The 25,813-nt window shown below is 36.9% G+C and overlaps 2 protein-coding genes across 5 annotated transcripts; both read right to left on the minus strand.

Annotated features, from left to right (window-relative positions):
* Positions 1-46: 46 nt before the first annotated feature.
* capn3a (calpain 3a, (p94)) lies at positions 47-20,790 on the minus strand. Of its 4 annotated transcripts, none has more exons than XM_038279493.1 (21): positions 20,357-20,790; positions 20,005-20,074; positions 18,226-18,344; positions 16,387-16,520; positions 13,638-13,806; positions 13,418-13,501; positions 13,241-13,335; positions 13,055-13,132; positions 12,133-12,293; positions 11,776-11,945; positions 9,837-9,848; positions 9,474-9,682; positions 7,942-7,978; positions 7,665-7,742; positions 7,442-7,499; positions 6,303-6,376; positions 5,916-5,984; positions 5,686-5,764; positions 4,616-4,756; positions 2,409-2,467; positions 47-727 (listed from the first exon to the last, which is right to left on the minus strand). In XM_038279493.1, the coding sequence occupies exons 1-21, from the start codon at positions 20,606-20,608 to the stop codon at positions 701-703; spliced, it is 2,175 nt and encodes a 724-aa protein (XP_038135421.1). In that variant the 5' UTR covers positions 20,609-20,790; the 3' UTR covers positions 47-700. The 4 variants fall into 4 exon arrangements, with proteins under 4 accessions (XP_038135421.1, XP_038135424.1, XP_038135422.1 ...); XM_038279496.1 differs by having other exon boundaries at positions 4,616-4,732; positions 6,312-6,376; positions 20,357-20,608; XM_038279494.1 differs by having other exon boundaries at positions 6,312-6,376; positions 20,357-20,608.
* A 1,186-nt stretch (positions 20,791-21,976) lies between these two features.
* ganc (glucosidase, alpha; neutral C) lies at positions 21,977-25,407 on the minus strand (the record flags this gene model as incomplete). Its single annotated transcript, XM_038279509.1, has 3 exons — positions 21,977-23,036; positions 25,048-25,151; positions 25,295-25,407. Coding segments are annotated over 3 exons (327 nt in total), but the record flags the coding sequence as incomplete, so codon positions are not given.
* Between the last annotated feature and the right edge of the window lie 406 nt (positions 25,408-25,813).

The raw sequence follows: 25,813 nt of genomic DNA on the forward strand, positions 1-25,813 counted from the left end.
TCTGTTTATATTTAAAGTAAAAAAAAACAAAAAAAAAAACAAACAATTTCACATCAGAACTGGTGGCCAACGCAGTCAAACCAACAGCTACGTATTTATTTATTGGGTTAAAATGATTAAAAATGTGGTACACACTCATTTGACCAAAGCCTTCATGTAGAGGAAAAAGCTGCAGTTAAAACCCTTTAACCAGATACTTTAAATCCATATTTGAACTTTGGTGTTTTAACTTCAAACCGATTCCAACCATGAGCAGAGTTTAAAAGGAACAGAGGAAGCCTGAGTTTCACCCAGCAGGGACGAAACATGGCTCAGTCACTGGTGGAGGGAATGTTTTTACCAACAAAACTTTGTAATATTAGAGATTTTATTCCCAGGTCTGTGAAAGAGGATCCATCCTGCAAAGTATAAGAAAAAAAAACAGTATGATGTATGAGAGGGGCTCTGTGAGGTATCGTGATGGTAAAGAGGTTGGTTGTGTTTGCTGCCTGAGAGAAGAAACAGTACAACGGTGATGATGTCATAAAATAAAAAATAAATAAACAAAGCCAATAAGTGAAAAAAGAGACTGATGTGGTGATCATGGTAGAACAGAAAGGCAGTGGGGAGACGTGGTTCTGGAACACTGAGCACTGAGGTAAAGGCTGGCGGGTCTGGTCCTTGTGTGGAGCGGCGTTCACCTGGGAGAAGATGGACCTCTCTAGGCGTACATGGTCAACTGGAGCCACTTCAGATGCAGGGTGGGGGAGAGAAGAAACACTTTTAAATAAGCAACAGTTCAGTCTAAACTTGGATGTTTGAATTTGGTTTGCATACACCATTTAATGTCTTGGTTCAGGGTTAAAATTATTTTGTAGGAGAAACAACATGCAAATTCGATTGTTTTAGAATTCAACATTCTACATATTTCTATCTAGCTGGATGTTTGACCAGTTGTCTTCTTAGAATCAGTAGAGCTCATTTGAAATGGTTGCCGTTGTCCAGTGGGGTCCCAGTGCAGCCAGGGGCCATTTGTGTCCCTTTGAAATATTTAATCCAGCCCCGAACCTGAATCAAACGAGCTGCAACTGTTATCCATAAATGCATGTTGTAAAGAGACAGTTGTTTGTTTTTATTTTGTAGAAACACATTCAAGGACTTTTACTCAATAGCTCAGTCAATAGCATATTTTTATTAGTATTTCTAAACTATATTTTCAATGCATAATTGTTTAAAGATACTTGAATACTTGTAAAAAAAAAAAACAAACATTTATATATATAATTTAAAAAAATATTACATGTTTACTAATCATTTTGTGTTTTATATATGTATATATAAATATAAATATTTTTTTTTGCATGATACTACCTCCACCATGCTTAACAGGTGCTATTATGTTCTTAGATTAGAATGTCTTGGTTCCTTGAAATTTTCTACTTGTATTGAGACCAAATTGCTATCCCTTTTCCTCATCTGACCATAAAGCTCTAGATTCAAGCTTTGGATTATGTGAGGCAGTTTTATAAATTTCTTTGATATGAAGTTTAGAGCAGGGGCATGTCTCTCTGTTGGTATGGAGTCAATTTTGTTCCACTATAGTTGCATGTAGAGAAGAATTAATGAATGTAAAGAAATACAACCCAGTAATTTGATATAAAAAAAAAAAAAAAGGTTAGGAAATGTCTTTGCTGTTTTCTTTGGAAACAAAAAATTAAATCCCAAACTGTGTTTAAAAAAACAACAAAAAAAACCTAATTTTTTGAGAGTTTATGTTCTAAAATTGTATTTTTCATATTTCTGTTTTTCAGACTTTTTTTTTACGAACTGCATTGAGGTACAAAGATGCATTTCTGTTGGTCTGCTTTGACCTTCATAAAAAACTTTTATTGAGTTTGAAATGAAAAGAATGAGATCTGTAAAATGCAATTAGATAAAATGCAACACTTAAAATTTGGAAAAACAGAGATTTAAAAACAGAATTTGAAACTTATAAAACCTGTTAAAAGAAATTGTGAAAAGAAAAAAAAAACTGTCTGAAAAATTAAAACCTAAGAAAACAGCAGTTACTATCTAAACTTGTTTTTGAAGTAGACGTTTTAAAAAGTTTCATTTTTGGAATTCACTCCTTTAACATTTTTATTCACAAAGCTTGTTTTTGCTTGCAAAAAATATTTGGACCAAGATTTACTCCATAGACTGACAATGTTTCAGTGGATGTTAATGTTAAACTGGCTTTACTTTGAAATCCTTGAAATCCAGCAAGTTAATGATCATTCCTGAACATACAGACTATTTCTATTTCATGGTACCAGTTTGGTCTGCTTGAAGAAATAGTGACTGTTGTAATCATGGCAGGAAACCAACAGATTGAAAGGAGACAGAACATTTGTGTCATAACTATATAAACATGCTGATTGGCTTCCTACCTCCAGGACGCTGAGTCTAATGGTTCCATCGCCATCCTGGTCAAATGCTTGGAAGGCCCCTGAGAAAAAAATAAAATAAAACTGCAACTTCCACTGGACATTTAGAGGTTTAAACCTTTGTTATCCAAAGTAACTTGGACACCACTTTAAGCAAACAAGGCAAAATCATGAGGTCAGATCTGATCTGCAGGGTCTGAAATCTAAGATTGGATTTATAACAAGGCCTCAGGATAGCTTCAAACGTAGGAAGTCAAAGCTTTATTTCAAACAATCTGATTTAACATGCTGCTATATCTTATTAATTGTGCTTTGGTGATTATGGTTTTCAATAAAGTGAAATTGTCAGTTGAATTGTGGAGAATCTAAGCTTTCTAAAGATGTATGTATGCATGTCTATATTGGTAAACGTTTAACTGGTGTTATTTTCAAGCTAATTAAAAAGCTGTGTTCAAAGTAAATATACAAAACGGTGTGCCGGTGACCCAGTGAAAGTTAATCCAAAAGCTAATTAAAAAATTTAAGCAAATTTAAATAGGTTAAAAAGCTAATTTAAAAAGTCAATAAGCTAAATTAAAATGTTCATAAGCTTATTTACAGAAAAGTTAAAAAGGTAAGTTACTTTGGCGGCGAGGGGCACCATGCTCATTTTTGTCCGGTAAAAGGACAGGCTCAGTAGAGCAGGAGAGATTTCTGCTGAGCTGCACCAAACTCTCTGTCTCACCAGATTTGCTATTTCCGGTGACTATCTTGGTTAATGGCAAGAGTCATGATACGGACTCAGCCTCTGATAATCAGTTCATGGATGAGGGGCTGGCTAGGCAATTGGGTATCAGGCTTCTTCCTTTGCCAGCTGCTTTTACGGTGATAGCCTTAGATGGCCACCAAATTAACCAGTCTCATTTAGTTTCGTAACCTATTGAACTAGAGGTTAGGGTTAACCACATTGAGAAACTGTCATTCCTCATAATCGAGTCACCATATGTTCCTACTGTTCCGGGGTACACTTGGCTGTGTAAGCACAACCCCCAGATTTATTGGCAAATGGTGGAGGTTCTTGGTTGGGCTTCTTCCTGCTCTGGTTCATGTTTGCTTTCTGTGCAGCCCAGCCAGGCAGCCGAGAACAAGGTTGAGGAGTTTTATCTGGACCTCTTCAAGGTCCTGGAAGAATACCACGACCTGAAGGAGTTGCTTAGCAAATGCAAGGCTACTGTGTCACAGTATACCTTGGTTGCGATATAGATCTGTCCCCTTAAACAATGCCCCCTAGGGGTAGATTATATTCTCCTTCTGCTCCTGAGTGTCAAGCTATGAAAAGATAGATTTCTGACTCCCCGATGGTCAGAGTTATCCATCCTTCTACCTTCCCAGCCGGTGCAGGGTTCTTCTACGGTGGGAAAAAGGATGGTTCCCTCAGGCCGTGTATTGATTATCTGGGCCTTAATGAGATAACAGTAAAGAACTGTTACCCGATTCCCCTGATTAACTCGGCGTTTGACCGGATTCAGGAGGCTAAGATCTTTAACAAACTGGACCTACGAAATGCCTGCTACCTATTACGCATTTGGGACGGGGATGACACCATGTGACCACAGGACACTATGATTGCCTGGTGATGCTTTTTGGGCTCACTAATCTGCTGGCAGTATTTCAGCATCTGGTTAATAAAGTGCTAAGGGATATGGTGGGTTAGTTTGTCTTCTTGTATTTAGATGATATCATCATTTATTCCAGAGATCTGGAAACCCACAGGAATAATGTTTGTTGTGTGTTACTACATCTGTTGCAGAACCAGTTGTTTGTAAAAGATGAGAAGTGTAAATTTCACATTTTCACATTGTCTTTCTTGGGCTTTGTAGTGTCTCCTGACCACATAGCCATGGATCCTGCGAAGGTCAGTGCTGTCACCGATAGGCTTGTCCCTAAAGATCGGAAGCATCTATACCTCCTAACATTGCTTTTACCTGGTATTAAGATAAATCCAATGCTCTGCTAGTGTGGAAAAAACTTTTTTTTTTTAATCTGGAACTTACTTTACTTTGCCCTCATTGATTTGGGTTGATTTGAATGACTTTAACCAGGTGATAATTTTACATTGATCATCAGGAGGTTATGGAAAAAATAAACTTTTCAGCATCACTCAGTCTCTGTGGGTATTTGGACAGTTTTTTTTTGTTTGTTAACGAGAAAATTCTGTAGCCGTGACTTACTGAACATGGCTTCAAGCCGGACCAGACAGCTGATGAAGCTGTCAAAGTCGATGTTCATGTTCTCGTTTGCGTAGCGCATCGTGATGATGTCATACAGCTGATTGTTGAGACGGAAGCCTGGACAGGACATAAGACACATGACTGCACCATGACGAGAACAACAAGAGAATGAGTTCAGGCTGTAAGTGAAGACTGGAAAAAAGACAACTTCTTGTGTTTTAATTCAATATTAAAATAAAACAACAAACAAGCGCTTTAAGGCTAGAGAGTCTCATGATGATGACCCAGAGATTAAAATTTAAATTATATTTACATATAATCTCTTTATCAAATTCAGCTTTACGAATTACATCTTTTTAACTTGCATTTTCAAGATTCTCTCCATTTCTGGGGGCGGACTTTCCTCCAGAGTGAGGAGCGAAGACACATTTCTATCGGTCTAAATGGACGTCAGTAAGGAAATTTTTATTGGACATCAGCAAAGCATATGTAGTGAGGAGAATGTGATCTGTGAAACGCAATTTGAAAAGAATGCAATATGTAGAACTTCATCTGAAACAAAGACATTTAAAAAAATTCTAATAATTTAAGAAAGCAGCAAAGTTGCTCTAAAATATTTTTAATAAGACTTTTTCAAAAGTTTCATTTCTGCATTTCATAGTTATTGTTTTTTCAACTTTCCAATTCCATGTTCTTTGCTTGCAACAACAAAGAAACAACATTTACTCCATATCTGAGCAGGTAAATAAAATGAGACAGAAAGCTCCTGTTGGTTCATTAAGTTTTGTTAACAAAAAAGCAAAGATTCTAGATCTATTATTTTCCAGTTATATAAAACTTAAAGAGACGCAGTGCCTCTCAGATATATTTGCACCCCTTTACTTGTTTTTTTTATGTGTCATTAAATCCACAAACATTAGTTTGTTTGTTGTTTGTTTTTTTTCTTATAATGTGTCACTGTGAAGGGAAGAAAAAGCATGTTCCTAAACCAAATCCAATTAATACTTTTTCTTCCACTTCACAGTACGGCACTACATCATTTAAAAAAGCCCCATTCTAAATGTTCTTACCTGCATCATTGACGGCGTTCCTCATCTCGTAACTATTGATGCTGCCGGACTGATCTGCATTATAATGTTTAAAGATTCCCTGGAAAACAAAAACAAAAAAAATACTTTTTCTACAGACACACTAGAAATAATTTCAGGAGGAGGTTCCTTTATCTGATACCAATGCTGTAAAACTAATGCACTGGAATTCTTATTGATGAATCTGAAGAGAATCCTATTTTGTTCCCCACCTGCCACTGCTTGATCTTATTCCACAGATGTCTGAACTCCTGCAGATTGAGTCTGCCCGTCCCATCCATCTAAATGGACACGGTTAAGTCCAAACTGGGCGTCATGTGAACACACAGGAACACAGAAAAGCCTAATTTTTCATTTTAAAACATTTCAAAACTATCCAAGAAACTCCCAGTGTACCATTGACAACAGCATCTGTGTGGGCTGTTAAGTCGGAGTGAACTCATGCCTGCTGAATTGAGTTTTCCTTCTTAGCAGGTAAATGCCACCTTGTCTGTGTCATGTTGCTTAGACCCCGTCTGCGTCCACCACAGACCCCACCAAAGGGTCTTAGCAGGTTGTGTCTCTTTTGCACAACACAACCTGCATGATGCGCTCGATACAAAGGATACGTCCATCAGAGCGATCATGCTCCTGCAGCTCTCCAGGCTAAAGCCCTCAGTGTTCAGGTCTTTATCTACAAGGAAAAGAGTAACACCAACGAAATTTGACATTTCAACCTTCCATATAATACAGACCTTTGAAAAAGTATTCATTCTCCTCAAACGTTTTTTTTTTTTTGTGATAATACAAATATTAAGTAAAGTATTTTATGAGAAAAATCAAAATTATTTATTGAATAAAAACCCATCATGAAGACCAAAGAACAGGTATGAAAACAATAATTTCTAATGTAAAATCATAAGCAGTCCTGTTTTTAAATTTGTTGAAATGCTCCGAAAATGGTTGGCCTACATGCAAAAAAAACAACAAAAAAACGTGGCGGATCAAGGGATTCTAAACATTTTCACAATAAAACATGGCAGTGGCAGTATCATGTTGTGGGTTCTTTTGTGCGATTGCTATATTAGAAACTACAATACAATTCAGCCTGCAGTTTAGCTTCAACCAGGTGAAAAATATAGAGTGAGAGTAGAATGCCTCCTGCATGTCATTAAAAATAAACCAAACAAAGGGGTTGTTTTGGTCCAACAGGCATCTGCCTTCACAACATAGTCCATCAAAGGAGGCCTGCGTAATAGTTTGCTGTAAGAAGCACTTGTTGCTGTTGACTATATTAGCTTAGCCGCAGTTTGGCAGGGCTGTCTTCAAAGAGACCATTCCTGTCCCATCCTTATCAGCTAAAGCAAAAAGCAGCACTAAAAGCAAAGCAATCATTAAAGTTGTGCACAAAAAAAGAAAAGGGGGCGAACAATTAGTGTCACATGACTGTATATACTCATGTGTATCTCTGGGGGTCAATACGAGACTTTGCTAACATTGGTACTCGATCAGCAAATGTATAGCAACAATCATTGAGCATTGCCTGGGGCGATTAATAGGGATGAAATAGAAACTAAAAGATGTATAAAGCAGTTCAGTATGACAACATCTAAAATGTTTCCATATTAACTCAAGGGATTCATTCTTTTCAGATTAATAATTTCTGAATTAAATCTAAAAATATGTGCTATTTCTCTTTTAATTATGCACAATTTTAAAGTGAGTAATACAGCTAGATATAAAAACTGACTGGACTTACGCTTGGTGATCACCCTATTGAGAACATTCCTCAGTTCATTGGCTGTGATTTCCATTTCCTAACGTGGAACAGAGAAGCAGTTATTAAGGAGAAAGGGAGATAACTGGACAATTATCATCATAAATCGCATTTGACTCATTTAAAAATACATTTTTACGTTAACAATTTGACTAAATAATCATTTAGAGGTCAGTTTTTGCGCCCTGTGTCCTTTTGTACTCACATCACCGGCTATCTCCTGAAAAATAGTTCGAAACTGGTGGTCCTCCTCGCTCTCTTCCCCCGCTGAGGCTGGAGCCGGCTACCAGGTAAAGGAAACCCAGAAGAGCAATTAAAAAAAAAAAACGAAGGAAAAAAAGTGGATTGTGACATTTTTTTAGAGGGTTTTTAAATCTATACTAGCCAAAATAATCCAAAAGGTATTAACTTTTAAATCTGGGCAAAACAAGAGATGAGACAGAAGATCCTTGATGCCTTGAGCTACTGTAAATCAAACTTACCACAGGATGGTCGGCCTCGATCCTATTCTCTATCTCCCTGAGGGAAAATGGACAAACAGACTTCATCAACCTGTCCTCCTAGAACTTCAGCCATGTTTAAGTTTTTCATGAGATATTTTCTGTGTGTGTTAGAGCAACTAATACTATGAGATGGATCTAAACTTGCTCTGTCACTGAAACAAGTAAAAAGATAGAGGATATTTAAAAAGTATATGAATGACATTATATTTATCACTTTTCCCCTGAGTGTCTTTGGTAATATACTCTAAAACACCACAATAAGCTAGTTCTCAGCCTAATCTCATAACCTACTGCTATATCAGTGTCATCTACAATAAGTACCTGTTTACATATGCCCATCATGGTTGTAGGGCCTTAATGATTATACAAGGTAGAATGATTACACTACATCACAGTGGTTTTTAAAAACTAGAAGTGGGCCCAGGTTTGAATTTGTTATTCATTGTAAGCTACCAGTTTGTGAGGTGAGGTTTCTCTAATGGCTGATGGACACTAAACCCTAACTTCAGGGTGGATGCTTATATATTTGAGCCAGACTGTGTAATTCTGACTTTCTGTGGATCAAAGAAAAGCCACAATTAGGTCAAACTTTCTCACCCAGCTCCTGTTTTTAGAAACCATTGACATTTAATGTTATATATTTCATCCACCCTGAAAGAAGAACAGCTGTAATGTATCATTAAATACTTCAGATGCATTGACAATGATGGGTGTATGTAAACGTTTGACCAGAACTGTATTACTTTAGGGAACTGGGTGTCTATGAAATAAATGTGATTCTCCACACATCTATCCAAACACCACATTCTGGTCCATTAGAATGCTCCGCTGGCTGTGTCATCCTCCTGGTTGCAGGGTTCCAAGTCCTTAGAAAGTTCTTAGAAAGTTTACCGGATCACTCCCAAATCAGAAGTTGCTTGTCCTAAAAAAGATTCCATAACAGCTTCGAACTGCGGCCGATTTCTTCCAGTTCTACAAATCAAACTGCCGTTAAAATCGTTCGCTCTTGGTGTTCTTTGTCCCACCCAACATTTTGGTTCAAGCCCAGCAACACAAAGTAGCAGCATAGAATAAAAACTGCTATCTGCAGGGTAACTTACAGAAAGCAGGACTGGGTATTGTCAGATATGTATCTGATATCAGTTGTTTCAATACCTTTGGTGTACTCAATGATTATTAAGATTAAAAATAAGTAAAAAAATTTCGTTTCTTTTGTTGAAGTGCATAATAATTCACTGTTGAGATATGTTAAATGTTGAGCTTTTTTAATATAGTCCTGTTGTATTTTCACCAAAAACCATGCATATATTTTAGGAAGACGGTTTAAAAATGTAGTTCGGACTCATTTTTTCCTCCAGCAACACCCAGCCCTACTCCAAAACATAAAATATATTACAAAATATCATAAAGTATACAACACAACTAACTTTATAGCTATGATGATCTGAGGAAAAAGCATTTACCCATTTACAGACCTGTTCAACCCCATCCCATCGCCCACACCCACTCACTCTGAGGTGTTCTTCTTTTCAGAGAAGACTCGCAGAATGAACTCTCCCTCCTGATGTGGCTCGTACGTGGAAGGAACGATGACGTACTCGCCAGGGCTCAGGCGAAAGCGCTGTGTCACCTCCCGGAGGTTGATGTAGGACTTGGAGCGGGCCTTGGAGGAGTTAAACAAGAAGAAATCCTTCTGCATGTGCTGCTTGTTTCCATGCATCTGCAGAAGAGAGCAGCAACAATGCAAAAGGTAAAGATGAAACCACAGACAAGGAACTAAGGTAAAAATATACAATAACCCCCCTGATAATGAAAGCAAATGGAGGAAAAAACTGTTTCTTTAATCCTGATTTTTTTCTTGACATCTTCCTCACCTCCTTCGGCACCTGTGGAGAGATACAAGCATCATCACTTTTTAACCCAAAGAAATCCTTTAGTTGCTACATACAGCACCAAAAACAGTTATTTTAAAAAGTCTTCACAGACTTCATACTAACGTAGATTTATGATTTTAATTCAAACAGTCTTTAAGGTTTTGCATCAACACTTAGATGAGCTACAAACCAGTACTTCCTTCTTATGATCAACTGTTTTCTTTTGTTTAATTGTTAGAGTATATATGCATTGTTTACAGTGTATGTTGTAAATCATACCGACCATGGGTACTTCTAGACTGGGGCCACTAGGGACCAGTGTCCCAGCTTAACTGGACCCCTGATATAGTTCCTGTATTGAAGTCATAATATAAAATAAATGATGATATAGGCCTAAACAGAAACCGTAACTGGTAGGCCCTTTGAACCAGTTGCATTTCTTTATTTTTATTTTTACAGGTCATAATTTAAAAATATAATTGTTGCACTTTTAGCTTCAGTCATTAAGGACTTTTTTTAATGATACTGTAGCCCTCTTCTGCTCATTCCTGTAGCTCTGGCGCTCATGTTTGGCAAGGTTTTTTAGTTTATGTTTTTCACCTTACACAGAGTTGTAAGCTGTATGAGCTGAGCTGGATGCCTGTTAATTATGTGTATTCACAAATACCCACCAAGGCGCCCCTGGTAATTTTGGTCTAGAACCATTGTTTTCAAAAAATGACACTGTTCATTTCCCAGGGCAATCATATTGGCAGTTTTTCTAATATATAAAAGGGCTTAAGGAATCCTCCACCAGTTGCTTGTTTATTGTGTGCCTGAAAGATCGAAGGAGGTATGCTATTTGGTGCAATTGCCCCTAATAGGGTCTTTAATGGCAGACTGGTCATAGGTGACATGCCAGACAAAGATTGAACTAAGAGACTAATATGGAAAGAAATAATCAAGCTGTCTGATGTTCCTTGTCTGGATGTGGGTTGCAAAAGGGCTCAACCCGAGACCTTAACCTGGAAAAAAGTCTTGTAGGCGAGTTCCCTCTGCCAATGGGGCTTTGGCACTTTCAGTTTGCCTTCTCATGGGGTACAACCTCCAAGAGGGGCTATATGGATCGGGGACAGAAAGCCATATGCAACAGCTGAAGGTGAGGGCCTTGGCCCTCTGTCTTTGGCTGGCTTTTGGGACATGGAATTTCACTTCAATGGAAGGGACTACCTCAGTGTACAAATATGACTGTTAGGTTCATTGGAATCTCTAACCTGTCCTTAGGAGATGGTGTGCATTCATCATTGTATGTCTCTCTATTTCCCAGTAATAGACTGCTAATCTGACTAGGGTGTACCCTGCCCTTTGAAATAGACTGCTGGAGATAGGCATCAGCCCCACTGTGGCTTGGACGGATTAATTAGGAGAAGATGGATAATTAGATGGTTGATATAAAAAAAAAACTTTATAACATTGGTGTAAAACTCTGTGTTAAAGAGACTGTCTCTAGCAGGGTAGTCTGTATACTGGTGTGCGATTATGAAACAGACTGGGTAATTATGGTCAACGTCACTAGAACAGTGCTTTATAAATTCTATTTGCCTTTTGGTATTAGACAATATAGAAATGGAGATTAAATAGATGAAACGTATATTTATCAACAAATAATATTGGTTGTTCTTGCAAGTAGCACTTATAACCCCTAAAAGATTACAGATGTAATTATGATACAAGGGCAGTTTACTTGTAATTAGCCATAACAAGAGCAAACAGAGGGAACTGGTGAAAAAGAAATAGGCCTACTGGAAATTTGATAATTATGCTGTATTTTTATCCAATAACTTTGGGTTAAAAAATCTAAAGATCAGGGACGTCTATTTTGCTTCTTTCACACTTTTTTCAGTCTAAAGCTTCTGGGAAAGGGTTTGTTCACTAAATTGTCTAATTAAACAGTAAAGACCTCATAAATGGCAAATCCAATGGTAAACAAGTTGGCCCCCATTTTCCGCTCTCTTCGTTTGTTCTTCTGCATCAGGGCCACCACAAAGGTACAGACGTCCTCATTGTCATCGGGATCGTCGTCCTCCTCCAGCAGGCGAACTCGGTACTGAGGGTTGGTCCAGAAAGTGTCTGTAGGACACATGCAGAATGAATATTTCCAATATTCTCTCATTCATACAAAACATTAATTATTGTTGATCCTCTGATGATGGTGCATTTTCTTTTGTAGATGCAGTCTCTTAATCATTTTTTTCATGAACATAGATATAGGCATATATAACTCTTTATATCTATTAGACAGAAGTCATTTCAGCACCTGGATAGTTCCTGCAGCCTCCAGCAGAGCAGCCTCTCACCCAGCGGCCCTCGTTCACAGAAACTGTCCACTTGTGGATTTTATCGTCCTCAAGGGCATCAGGTGTTAGGTTACAGATCTCAATTTTAGTGTAGTTCTTCTTGAAATCTTCAAATGACATCCTGAAGGACAGCAGAAAGTACATGAAAGGCAACGTTTGTACAAAGTTGCCTACTTCCTTTTTGTGTAAACTAAAAAATATGGCCCTTGTAGTTAAATAAAAAAAAAAAAAATCACATTTAATGTGAATGATATCAGAATTAATTTGATGAACCATCCACGTAAACACAAAACCTGTTCAAGAACTTGGTTTTATAATATTTAGAAAAGCATGAACTACTTTGGGTGAAGCACTATTTGATTCAGCAGTTGCTGCTCTTGAGTTGGCGTTAGTTATTGGTTATATATTAAATCCAATTAACCTAAAAATAAAATTCAGTTGTTCTAGTAATACTTTATATTTCTCGTAAACCCTGTTGGCAATTATTGGCAAGTCAACACGCAGAGGTGATGAAGACTGAATATTAAAATTAAATTGATTATTCGTTTAGTCAGGTCATCTTTTATAGTCCTGCCCTTAAGTATTTTGAATTGTACAGGATATATTTTTGTTACATGAAAGAACCATAAAACAGGTTCAAATCAGTTTGTCCTTAAACCTTTGGATCCGATCCAGGAGCCTTTGTCACTTGTGGCAGCTCACACTAAAGCGTTAAGAAAAACTGAGGAAGTTACCTAAAATTTAAGGCTGTTTTATAGTAGCCACGACACGGGTGACTGAAAATTTGCACAGACATGTTGAATGGAAAGCATTGAGTTTAACCAGGGCCAACTTATCAAAACTTCACAATTTCAGTCACATGTTTAATAATGCAGAACTTACCAGAACTCTCCATCCTCTGCGCTTTGGTGCTGCAGTTTCTCTTTTTCATCCTTAGAGAGTGTGGCCCATTCTTTGGAGCTGTTGAAAGGTAATTAAAGTAAAATGATGGAAGTTCCTAAATAATCAATAAATACTTGACTAGCAAAATAAAAAGAAATGAAAGAATGTGCTAAACAAAATCCTCACTTGTCACTCCAGGGTCCGTTCCACTCCACCTGACCCCATGGGTTCCTGAGGCGCACAAGGCGAACTTTATGGTCCTTATGCTGAGAGGGTCTACACTGTAGTAACACACAGAAATTACTTGTTTAAACTCTCATGTACTGTAACATCAGCATCTTTAAGTTGAGCTGCCAACTTTACCTCCTCCACAGCTGTCACCGAGTAGGCGTGGCCCTTCACAAGTCCAGTCACGGTGCGAGTTTCAAAGCGAGCAGGAACCAGGGACTAAAGCCAAACATTGAAGAATAAAAAAATGAAAAGATGAACAGAAAATGATAGACATCTTTCTTAGCTTATTCAATCTATAGGAAAATCCTTACTTAGAGTCACCCATTTGGCATAGAGAGAACTAATAACTCACATCAATAGAGCAGCCCATGAGCGAACCTCTCTCCAAGGCTTTTTTCATGATCTTATAGAGTTCTTTGGGAGCTTCCTTCATCTCGTAAAACTCAGTGACGCCACCAGTGAAATCCTCCATAGCTTCTGTGGTGTTCCCACCTTTCAGAGCCTCGTAAGAGCCATGAAGCCTGGGAAAAGAAAAGGAGAGAGACATTTTTTACATCACTTAAAAATAATTTCAATTTAATTGCACTTAAAAAGGAAAAAACACATGAATCAAAACAATGACCACTCCTTCAGTCAGAATATAAGTCTAATTATGCCTTTGAACAACCAAACATAAGGAAAATGTTGCAATAAATCTGTATCGCCTAACAAAGGAAAGCTTAACCCACAGAATGTTAACAAATATGTATTTAATCATGATTATTAATGTAAGCTTGCAATAATATACCATATACATATGGAAAATCTGGTGATTTAAAACCAGATTTTGAGGCTATTCTGTTGAATTATTTAAGAAAGATCGAATCCACCTTGGCGAACAGCCCCCTGAAATGCCTTTTTTTACCTTTTGCATCAACCCTACTTGTGAATCAGGCTTTTTAATTTTAAATATCCCCAAAACAAAACATTTATACATCTATAAGTGGTTCATGAATAGCATTTGACAGTAAAAGACATTAAATGCAGCCCTCCTATTACACATACCTTTGTGTTCTCTTATTACAGTTGTTAATTAGCGGTAATTTATACAACAGTATAGAAAGTAGAATGACAATTCCTAACATGTTTTGTAGCATTTTCTGTTAGTTTGCACCTAAATCATCCAAACAAAAAAACTCAACAAAAACAGTTATTTCTCTCCTTTGTACGTTATAAATGTGCAGAGGGCTCTCAAACTCATTTATTTTTGTCGAAAATGTCTTAATGGTTTGAAATTGGATCCCAAAATAGCTTTATTGGGAATATCCTCCTATGTCTTTCACCTCAGCTCCCCTAAACGCCTGATTATAGAAAAAAAGAACATATTCACAGTTTGTAGGTTTAATATGATTCCACAGTTCAAAATATGGTTGTATGAAATGTCAAACATTTTGCATATAATATTTGCTACCATTTTCAGGACAAAGTTAACAAATTTAATGGCAACCTTTTCTGGATGATTTAGGAAAACAGAGAACGATCTGCTCTATAGCTGCTATTAGAGATGCCATCATATTTCTTTATCCAGCAAAATATAACATGCAACATTGTAACATTATAAGGTCCTTTTCTATGTATTTATTTATTTTATTATTATCTGTTTGTTGTTCTCATCCGTCTTATCTTTGTATTAAACATATAAAAGGTACAGTGAAGGAGTTTCAAGATTTTTCCAAGAGACTCACCCTCTGCACTTAAAAAAAAAGAAGCACATGCACAACCCTGTACCCGCTCCAGAGAGGGAACGCATATTAAATGCATGTGAGAGCATGCACAAGCCCATTACTCCATGTGCACACTGTTCACAAGTTGCTGTTTGCATCGCTCATACAACTTTTCTTTCCAAAAGAAGATTTGTAATTATTCCACTATGTCAGACTCTCAACCCGTAAGTAAAATGGGGACGAGCACCTAGTGAATATATAACCAGAATGATTGACAGTTAGCAGGACCACCCAGAAAAAGAACATCCTCCACTATACTTTTAATAAATACATTATACATTATTTTTCTATATTTACTTATCCACCTACACACACGAAAACCCTACACACAAATAATATAAATGGTTGAAGATCATAGAAACACTAGTTATTATACTATTACATCAAAGTGGCAGCTTAGTTAAATGCCTAATGGAGTCTGGATTTGATAAAGTCAGCCAGGCTATTAGGTAACCATTTACAGATGTCCTCTTTGACAAAAAAAAAATACAACTGCCAGATTTTGATATCAAGCTTTGCCTTTTGATACTAGTATTGTATCCTTCCTTTCAAAAAGATCTTGTAGTGTTTTTTTTAAACAAACATTCAAAATGTCTTTTTGTGAAATTTTGCCTTAAAAGTTCAGCAGTATATGCAACCTTTGCAGTAAGGTCCACCAACAACTTCACTGTAAGTGGCTGGACACGATGAACAAGATGTTGATCTTGTTTATTTGAGGCTTTCTAGCTGCCTTCTGTAGGTTGAAAGAAACAGTCCCAACAATCCTGTCTCTAAGCACTAAACGATTGATGAATCAACCAAATGACTGATATACTAGGCAACATCTTTTTTTCCCCCAGCTTTTATTGTCATTACCCTATCACAAATACAAAGGAATTAACTCTCAGCATTTGAACCATCCCCCCTGGGGAAGCAGGGGGGCTGCCATTATGTGGCACCCAGGGAACAGTGTGGGGTTAAGGGTCTTGCTCAGGGACCCAGAGTGGCAGTATGTGGGAGTGGGGCTTAAACTCAGAACCTCTGATTTCTAATGCCCATCTTAATATGTCCCCAGAGATCCAATCAGAAGTTTTTCAAGGAAGTGAGAAATTACTAATTAATTTCAAAGGATGTCTATAGAGATGATTGTTTGCGTCCCATGAACTAAAAAGGTAATGGTTAACATCCTAAATATGTAGCAAAAGGAACGCACATATAAACAAACAGATTATGTACCAACAGCTGCAGATCTTACAATGATCAAAATGTTAAACACATTACAGAAATGCACCCAAGAGAACAGCTGTGGAAAATGCCTCAACACTGCTCTTTCCTGCATACTAGTGTATGATGACTCACTTGGCGTAGGCTTTCTCCAGCAGGGCACTCCAAAACTCATTTCTCTCAGCAGACTTAGTGAAGACCAGCTGGTTATTGAATGTTGGGACACGGTCGTCAATGACGACGTCGACCCAGTCACCATAACGCCAGAACTGAAACACAGAGAACCTGATTATTAAAAAAAGGACAAGATCATCTTTCTTTGAGGTCTAAATTCCTCTGGCAATTGAAAAAAATAGTTCTTTCAATAATGGTCATGCCCATTTAATTATTAGAATTAGTATTAATAGTGCCTTGCAAAAGTATTTTATTGTCAATAAAAATATTGTATCATACATTCTATTGCCTAAGGCTGATGCTAAGAAACTAGTCCAATGTAGGCTACTAGTTGTAATTCTTTACTATCAAGAAGTCCACAAACTCTAGTTAGAATACTTAAGCTGATCCAAAATGCTGCAGCCAGAGCTCTGATGAAAGTCATTTAAGCTTCCCTTCATTGGCATCCTGTTAAATCCAGAATAGAATTAAAATCCTTCTTCTCATGTATATAAAGCCCTAAATAACCAAGCTCCGTGTTATTTTTAGAAAACTGATCATTCGTTATGTTCCTAAAAGGGCACTTTGCTCTTAATCTGCAAGTTTACTAGTGGTTCCTAGAATTTTTAAAAGTAAAGTGGGAGGCAGAACTTTCAGTCATCAAAATCCTCTCCTGTTGAACCAACTACCAGTTTTAGTCAGTGAGCCAGACACCCTGTCGACTTTTAAGGCTAGGCTTTAAAATTTCCTTTTTGGCTAAGGTTTTCCTGAGCTATCTCTAAAGTTATGCTGCTATAGGCTTAGACTGCTGGAGGACATAGGGAGCTTTTCTTATTTTGCTTTATTCTCAAATGTTGCTGTGTTTGTCTACTGTATGGGCTCTCTTTCAACCCTTTGGAATTAAAACTGGCTCAAAGCTTCTATGTTTAACTGTTCCTTTCCTTGACCAAGGCAAGAGAAACCTATGGTAATAGTAAAGCCTTACCTTTTCTAACATAGAAAGTATTTATAGATTAGTGCTTCAATGTTCCTGTTGTATGTCTGCTTCTATCTAGAAGGACTAGAAGGGCATGGCCACTGAGCCTGGTTCAACTGGAGGTTTCTTCTTTATAAAAAGGAAGTTGCCTGCATGACAAGTGGGAGGGAATGGTGTACAGTAGACATTGCAAGCAAATGTCTACTGTTGCTACGTGCTCATCCATGAGAAGAGAATCCTGCAAAGTCAATGACTGCATGCAAGCTGTTTCTTAGATAAAAAACTTTGAACCAATCTGACTGTATGGCCGGTTGAATTGTCTCTGTAAAGTGCCTTGAAATTAAATGCGTTGTGAATTGGTGCTATAAAAATAAACTGACTTGAACTGAGTACTGGAGATTGCATGTGACAGACGGTCAAATTGGAAAACAATTGTGGAGTCAACCCTTTCTAAAAGCATATTTTGCTGTAACTACAGACAAAATAAGGCTTTTAAATTATTTATCTCAATAAATAAGCTAAAAGTGAGTCAAATTAGTTTGGGAATTTTATTTAAGCAACCTATATTTTAGCCAATATTCCATGAATACCAGATGAATGGCCAGCCTTCTATAACAAAAAATCTGAGGGTTTAGCAAAACTGTTGAGTTTATATACAGTATTTATATTTTTTTCCAGACACTGATGAAATATTGTCCACTTAATAAAGATTTAATCCCTTTTTACATGTTTAATATACAGATATCATGAGCAAATGTCCATAAACAATGTTTTGAAAACCTGATGAGTCTTAAGTGAACGAGTAGAGCTAGAATAGCAGATATGGAAATGACATGGGATCTCACCTGGAAATGGAAGATGCCAGCATAGTTCTCAGAGAAGCTTTGCTCCCGAGGAATTACTCTGTAGAGGAGTTTCTCATTCAAGGTGAGACAAGCAATAGCAGCTAACAACCAGCAATCACCTAAACAGAGAAGACAGCAATAAATTATTTCAAGATTTTTTTTCTTCCCTTTTAAAGGGGTATTCTGCCCATGAATATATTTAGCCCAGAGTGAACCCTACTCGTTGGGCTTACAATAAATGACACATTTCCTCCTGAAGTTGGGAAAGCCAGCTGCTGCTCACTATTTTTTGTAACTCTCCAGATGTGTAAAAGGGCGTTGCACGAGGATAATGTGTACATTTTTGTTGTTTTTTTTCTTTTAAAGGGTATAGTTAACAGTGTCTGCCAGGACTTTTGTTCTCTCTGGTCCCCCTTTATTTGCAGCATGAACAAAATTACAATGGAAAGTGCTTCCAGTAGGATTCCCTTCCAAAAGAGTAAGCACAAAACAGGGAGACTGCTGCTGGCAGAGAGGCCGTATTGAGGGGATTCATGCCATGGAAAATAATCAGCTATTTTAAAATTTTCTTTTAAGAGAATAAAGATGAACCACTGCAATAACAATTGCTGCTTATTTTATTTTATTTTATTTGGTTTCAGCCAAGTTTGCCACAATCAGTAACCATGAAAAAACCTTCGTGCTTTAAGCAGGGATTAATTACTCGGAAAGGAAAAGTTTTTCTTCTTCAGAGAAAAGCAATGATTAGTATCTTTTTTATTGTCCTTCAGCCAGGCTAAATGGTCCTTTACGGGAAACATATCATAAAAAAAAAAAAAAAATGCTTTTTAAAAGATACGTTTTTGGACTGGGGCTTTTTTTGTTTTTGTTTTGTTTATTAGAGTATTTTGTAAAGGTGCAATGGAAACGCCTTTTTTCCGCCTTGCAAGAGATACAGGATCAAAAATCATATATTATTACTGACAAAAAAGAAAGAAAACAAATAATTTATGGTGCAGCTGGTTTGTTTTTTTACGTGTTATTGTATGAACAACTTATCCCCATATGATTTTAGTTGCATTTTCTCATTTAATAGAAAGACATCAAATTGCTAAATTTAGCTTTTTAAACTTTAGCAGGATATTCTTAAAGTTTGGCAGACAATCATTTAATAAAATGCTACAACGTGATTGGATTTTAGTGATACTTTATTAACAAAAAAAATTTATACCGATCACAGTTTTAACTGCTTTTAGCATCTTTTATTCAACCATTAGCATAGCATAAATAAAACAAATTTTCTTTTTTGGTACCTTAGAGAATGTAAAAGTTATCTTTGATTTTTCACTTACATGTAAATCTAGCTTTAAAGAATGAAAATACATAATCTTTGCTGTACAACCTCGAGCCTCAAAATGATCTGCAATAGGTGTTGCTGAATGAAATGCAAACATGTCTCCTCATATATAAACAATTTATTCTTAATTACTTTTAAAATTTTTAATGTTTTCCTCTGATATGTAAGCATAGTAAAGTTTGAGTTATTTTCACAGCAAAAAATTCCACACCAGAGTGTGTAGTCAAATAATATATATGTTAAGTTAATAATAAGTAAAGTTTATTACTGTTTGAAAAAAAGATTGCATTTTTGCTTTAAATCAGCCAGCCAATATAATCATTGGATTCACTGTGTTTCTTTGCATATTTACATTTTAAGTCTCCAAGGCATTTAAAAAAGAGAATATTCTAAGAATGAGAGGTGATGCTGTAATGCTTAAAGTTTGAAGGGAAAACGTTTACCTAGCTCTCCCTGACAGATGTCTGTCCTACTCGCTCCTCCGACAATGAACTGAGGGTTTTCACATATTTCCTGTAGAAAAAAAACAAAAAGAAGTTAACTTTCACTGAAAAAAGAGACTACAAAGATAAATTATACTACCATTACTGTATATTTAAAAAATCAAAAACAAAAAGGTATAAAAGGTATAAATCTATCTTAATCTGTTTCTTCTGAGGTTGGACAAATTTTTAAATTATTTTCCATGTTTGCTGTCGTGTATAAAAAGTAAAATGCAGTTTTACCTCCATCCTCACCCATCCCCTCTAACTTTATACTTTGTGAGTCTGTATTTCCACCTGCCAACAGACCTACCTTGGGCCTTTTCCAGACGATGTTCTTGACTTTGTTAGACTTGTGCCCAAGCTCTTTGAAGCCCAGAGACTCCACTGTGGCGGGGAAAGCATCATCCTCAAACAGAGATTTCCTCTGAAGGTACTCCTGCCTCAGCGTGTTGTAGTCCTGGCCGTTAAAGCGGATGGGCTTGTTCAAGGACCCTTCCCCGTCCCTCCTTTCTCGTTCCCGGATCAACCGGTCACAGAAAAAGCCAGATGGCGTGTATGGCATCTCCACTCAGCAGACCTTTATTTTTTGTGGGGGGGCGGAAACTGACCTTGACCACCTGTAGGAAAGTCTTACCAGCCAAAAGACCCTGGCATAAATCCAAACAGCTAATATCTGATTGGTTCTTTCTTTCTGTGACGTCCCCTCTTCCCTTTCGTCACAGAACAGATTCAAACGCTCTGTGGAAGAAACATTCTCCTTTGGGTTGCCATTCATGTCGACAAACAAACACAGAAACCAGCAAATCACATGAAAGTCTGCTTGTTGCATTCCTATTGGCCGACCCAAACAATGACCGTCCCCTGCCCGTGCTCTGGTGCCATCATTGTTGGTTGACACAAAGGCCAGGGGGCATGTTAAGAGTGGTTGGTAGATGCCCTGCCTCAGCAGAAGGCATTCAAAACCTTTAAACCTCTTCTCAATGGAGCTCAGCGTCGAGCAGTCTCAGCACAACCAGAGCTAATGCTATGAACGGGGGAGTAACACATGTTTTACTCTCTTTACAGTTTTGTCATTATAGCTGATGAGATACTGCATGCTTAAATTTAGTCAGAGAAATGCAGGCAAAAAATGAATCAAGTCGTCATGCTAAATCAGAGAGTTGGTTTTATTTTATATTTCACAACAGAAGGAAGTGACATGAAGGCAGCTTTGAAATTTATATCAGACATGTTTTGACTGAAGATCCGTTTTACTCTGAAATCAAGGAGTCATTTATGAAAAAGCACTGATAAAGCTCAAAATTTTTTTTGTCAAATTTTCTCATTATATGGTGTGAACCGCCCTGATGAAACTTTGATTCTCCTTGAACTGGCTCCAAGTTTGTCATCCTGTATCAAAACCAAATATATCAATGTGGGGGGCTAGTAAGACAGACCAAGGCAACAAGAGCTGTAAACCATAGATGAAGATGATACAAGGTTTAAAAGATGGCACAAATCAAATCTGACAGGTGTGGAAGGCTTTTGAATTCAGTTTGTCCATCCAGTAAAAACCCTCCCAAATGAAGTCAGATATCTGCCAAAAATGAACACTATACCGACAGTTTTATTTAAAACACAAGCAGGTAAACTACTCTCCATGTGGATTTGAAACATTTAATGCATGCAGATACAATACCATGAGGCCACCAGTATATCACAAACATGAGTTCATGCTCCCTCTTTGCTCTCGCCTGCTTTTTATTCGCCTATACAGTAGATTCCCTTCTCCCAGGGTGTCGACCTATTTCAGTCGCTCATGTCAACTCTTGTCAATTTAAGGATGGAGGAACCAACAGAGAAATTAAACTACCTGTGATTGGCTTTTTTCCAGGAAATCTCGCTTTTACTGTTTTTACAGTTGTGGCTAGTAATGTTAGCAAAGCAACTTCAGGTTTCTAAACATAATGATGGAAACAACAGAAAAAATCCTTAAGGTAGCTGCAAACTAACTAGAAATGTAAATGCTGCTGTGAAGAGTATAAACAAAAGGTAATTCAAGCTTCCCTTTACTCAATATAAACTTATACATAATTAAGCTTATACATAATTCCTAATTTAACATTTAGAGCATATTGATACTGCTGTCCAAACATATTTAGGACTGTTTTTGGATTTAAAGATGACTTCAATAAACCAATTTGCTCTTGGAGAGAAATGGGATTAGCCTGGCGATGCTTTGCAAACGTGATTAGCCCCAACCAGAAAAAGACAGAACCGTTTTAAGAGGCGGAATTTTCTAAAGAGTAGCCAATCACAGGTAGTTTCTCCGGTTTGCTCCACCCTCTAAATGACAAAAGTTGACAGGAGAGAATCCACAGTTATAAAAAGCAAGAGGAGAATGAACTCATGGTTGCGATGTATTAGATGACATTCAAAATGCACATGGAGAGTAGTTAACGTGTGTTTTTTGAAATAAACTACCTGCATAACTATCTATAATGCGGGCCCCTTTTCGGCAGAAATCTGACTTCATACTCCCACATACTTTAGGATAAGGTCAGTGAAAACCACCATCATTTTGAAAATCTATTTGTCTCTCATAATACCCCAATACATTTTATTCATCTATTAAAATTGTAACTGAAAACATTGCAACAAAAAATTAAGAGACATGAATACTTTTGCAAGAAACTGCAGAATTAGCTGCTGATCTTCATATAAAAAACAAAAGTTAAAATAATTACAGCAATGAAATATTGCCCGACTTTAATGGGTTTCTGTCTTTCAAATATCGCCCCTTTTAAATTATCAAATTAGCCACCATTTTTGTACTGATTTTGTCATTACAGGAATACGAAATCAAGACCAAAGGAAAACCAGTCATGGATTTTTCAATGATTAACTGATGTGGATCTCCCAGTCCACCCCCACTCTGAGGTTCAGGTTGCTGAGCCGCAGCATGCAGCCGGCCTCCAGGAACTCAAAGGAAGCAGAGATGGCTTCAGCGCCTGGTGAGAAAACCAAAATGGGTTCAGTTTTGGACTGAGAAACAACTATGGAAGTTACAAAATTTACAATTTGTTTTATTAATGGTAGGAATGTCAGAGCCGCTGCAGCGTAATTAGGCTACTGATGATACTTTAATAGTTATGGCAAAATGGCAATGCACACTGCACCTGACTCTGTTGGGGGATTCTTACTCTTAAAAGAGAATTTTCATCTTTTCTTTTAACTACATCAATCAGTCTCAATAGCTGTTTCTCCACCCAAAATATCATGTGAATTTTCAGTACACTTTGGAATATTGTTAAAAAAAACCGAGCTAGATAGATTGCAAGCATACCGCTACCTACTTCTCAAGTGTGTGTAGCTCTGCATGTTCCACCTACTGTACTCTGTTTTCCTAATCTAGTACTATTTAAAATATTTAATTTCCTCCCTATCCCTATCTATTCCAAATGTTCCTTTTAAACTCTTTGTTTCCCTAATAACATCCCTCATCCTCTTTCTTTTAGCTGCAAGATTGTATCATTTTTCAAAGCATTATCCTCATTTTCTCTTTCATCAAAACTTTCAAATATGTTATTATTACTTTTCTCTAGTATAAATAAAAACCTAATTTAATTAGGTTTGATCTACTTATCTTAGCAAAATAACATCTGCTTCTTTCTCCATATTTTTATTATTATTACATATTCTTGAAGTGTATAGTTTTCCTCCTGGTGAAAACAGCTTATCAGTCATGTAAGGGAAAATACTGTCTGACTGTTTGCCACCCTAGTAGCAAACAGTCAGACAGTATGTTAGAGTGACCTAACCTGTCTATTAATGCTAGTTTTATCTCTGTACTTTGGAAATAATGTGTTTCACATATTTCATTCACATTGTTTATTCAGTAACCTAATAGGTTTGTGTTTTCTTATATCCTTTAAATGTCTAAGAAAAATGTGTAAGAAAAAGATTTTTGTTCATATAGTCAGTATTTAATACAGCTGGCACAATAAATTATTAAAATATATATGTTTTTAATTCAGCAAAATAGATATTCATGTTAATGGAAAGATCCTTTTGATACAAGAGATTTTTTTTTAGATAGCCACTTTTCAAGTAATCATTAGTCGATCAATAAAAATAAACTTTATTTTAAATCCTAAATCAATATCTTACATCTCAGTTTGCTACATCAGAGCTTATTTGACATACCGGTATGTGTTTGTTCCCTTTTTCGGAAAAAATCAACACTTCAAGCGTGAGTAAAAAAAAATTTATGCAACATTTAAATGATTCATATGTTTCTGTTTTCATCAAGCTCTTCCCATGCAGTACTTTAAAATAAGCATAGCAAACGTTAATGAAACCACATCTGATTAATGCTGATGCTCACTCACTTAGTCAGCAGAAATACTAAGTTATGTGGTTACAGATTTCTACACAGTTCTTAATTCAGGCTCAGATAATGTGCTTTATAAACTAAACTAACAATCAAATCAACCCTGAATTGAAATTGTTTTATTTTAAAAAAGGTTATTTTTTTAAATACTTTTCTACAAATCCAGACAGTTTTCAGACTTTTAAAGACTATAAAGAAATCCGAATGCCCAGACCGGGTCTCTAAAAAGCTTGTAACACCTGTTTGGCCTTCAGTTTGGGATTGTCTGTCAGCCTTAAATCCAAAAAGACATATTTTGCATGGCTTCCTATGCAAATTATTTAGTTTTTTGTATTTTATAACAAATTCTCCAATAATGATCACAGAGAAGGAGAGGCCTTTTTGTGTTGTCTCTGTTTGTTATTAAATCTGCAAGAACACACATCTGAGGCCAAGCAGAAGAGCTGCTCTTTTTAAAATAATTATATGTTTTACTTTATTGCTCATTTCATTCTGACTTATTAAACAAAAACTTTTTTTTCCGTCAAACTCTCTGATGTCATTTTTTACAAGCTAAAAGACATTGATTGTTGATTGGGGACCTGTCTAAGACATTGCGATTGAAAAAAAAAAATGTTTGCTCTTCCCACCTGACATGTGGACTTTCACTCTGGATGGCTTGTTCTTCAGCCCCATGATGTTAACTGACTGTACAACAGTTTCACAGTCGAATTGTCCTTCTTCACTGGCTGGACTGGAAGATGAAACACAGAACATCAAACCACTCTGCATCAAGTCAGCAGCAGAAGCCTTTCAACCATTTTCATGCTTCTTTAGGTTTCTGCAGACATGTTCTTAAATAGGAATCTGCCCCATAAGGGTGTGGGAGTGACTCACCGACAGAGCAGACGGCCTGACAGCATGCTGAACCTTCGCAGGCAGAAGGCCTTTTGGTCACGGTATTTAAAGGAGTGGCCGTCATCGAGGTACAGTTCCCCATCAGCGCTGCCCTGAACAAGTGATGCAGATACAAAAGTCCCATGTTAAAGATATAGCGCAAAAAAAGGTGGCATAAGTAAATCAATACAACAATCCCAAAATTAATATTTATACATGGAAAAAAAATGTCCTGACATGATGGAATATGGCAAAAATAAACGGATTTGAAGCGAGTTGCCTTTCAAAACATATACAGTACTCCATCTTCCTTCTACTGATCCTCCATTGCTTTCATCCATCCATCTAGACCTTCTCCTGGCTTTCTTTGACCAGCACCCTTCTCTTGTTAACTATAACTATGTCATCCTAAAGCATCATAATCAATAGAGACCCCTGCCTTAACAGTATTAGCAACACATTTTCTTAATTATCACCCCATTTATATACAAAGAGCAACAGTAAAGAGAAAATGCAGGT

This window comes from Cyprinodon tularosa, unplaced genomic scaffold (genome assembly GCF_016077235.1).
Source record: "Cyprinodon tularosa strain WSP-4 unplaced genomic scaffold, ASM1607723v1 ctg150, whole genome shotgun sequence".
In the NCBI taxonomy this organism is placed as follows: domain Eukaryota; kingdom Metazoa; phylum Chordata; class Actinopteri; order Cyprinodontiformes; family Cyprinodontidae; genus Cyprinodon; species Cyprinodon tularosa.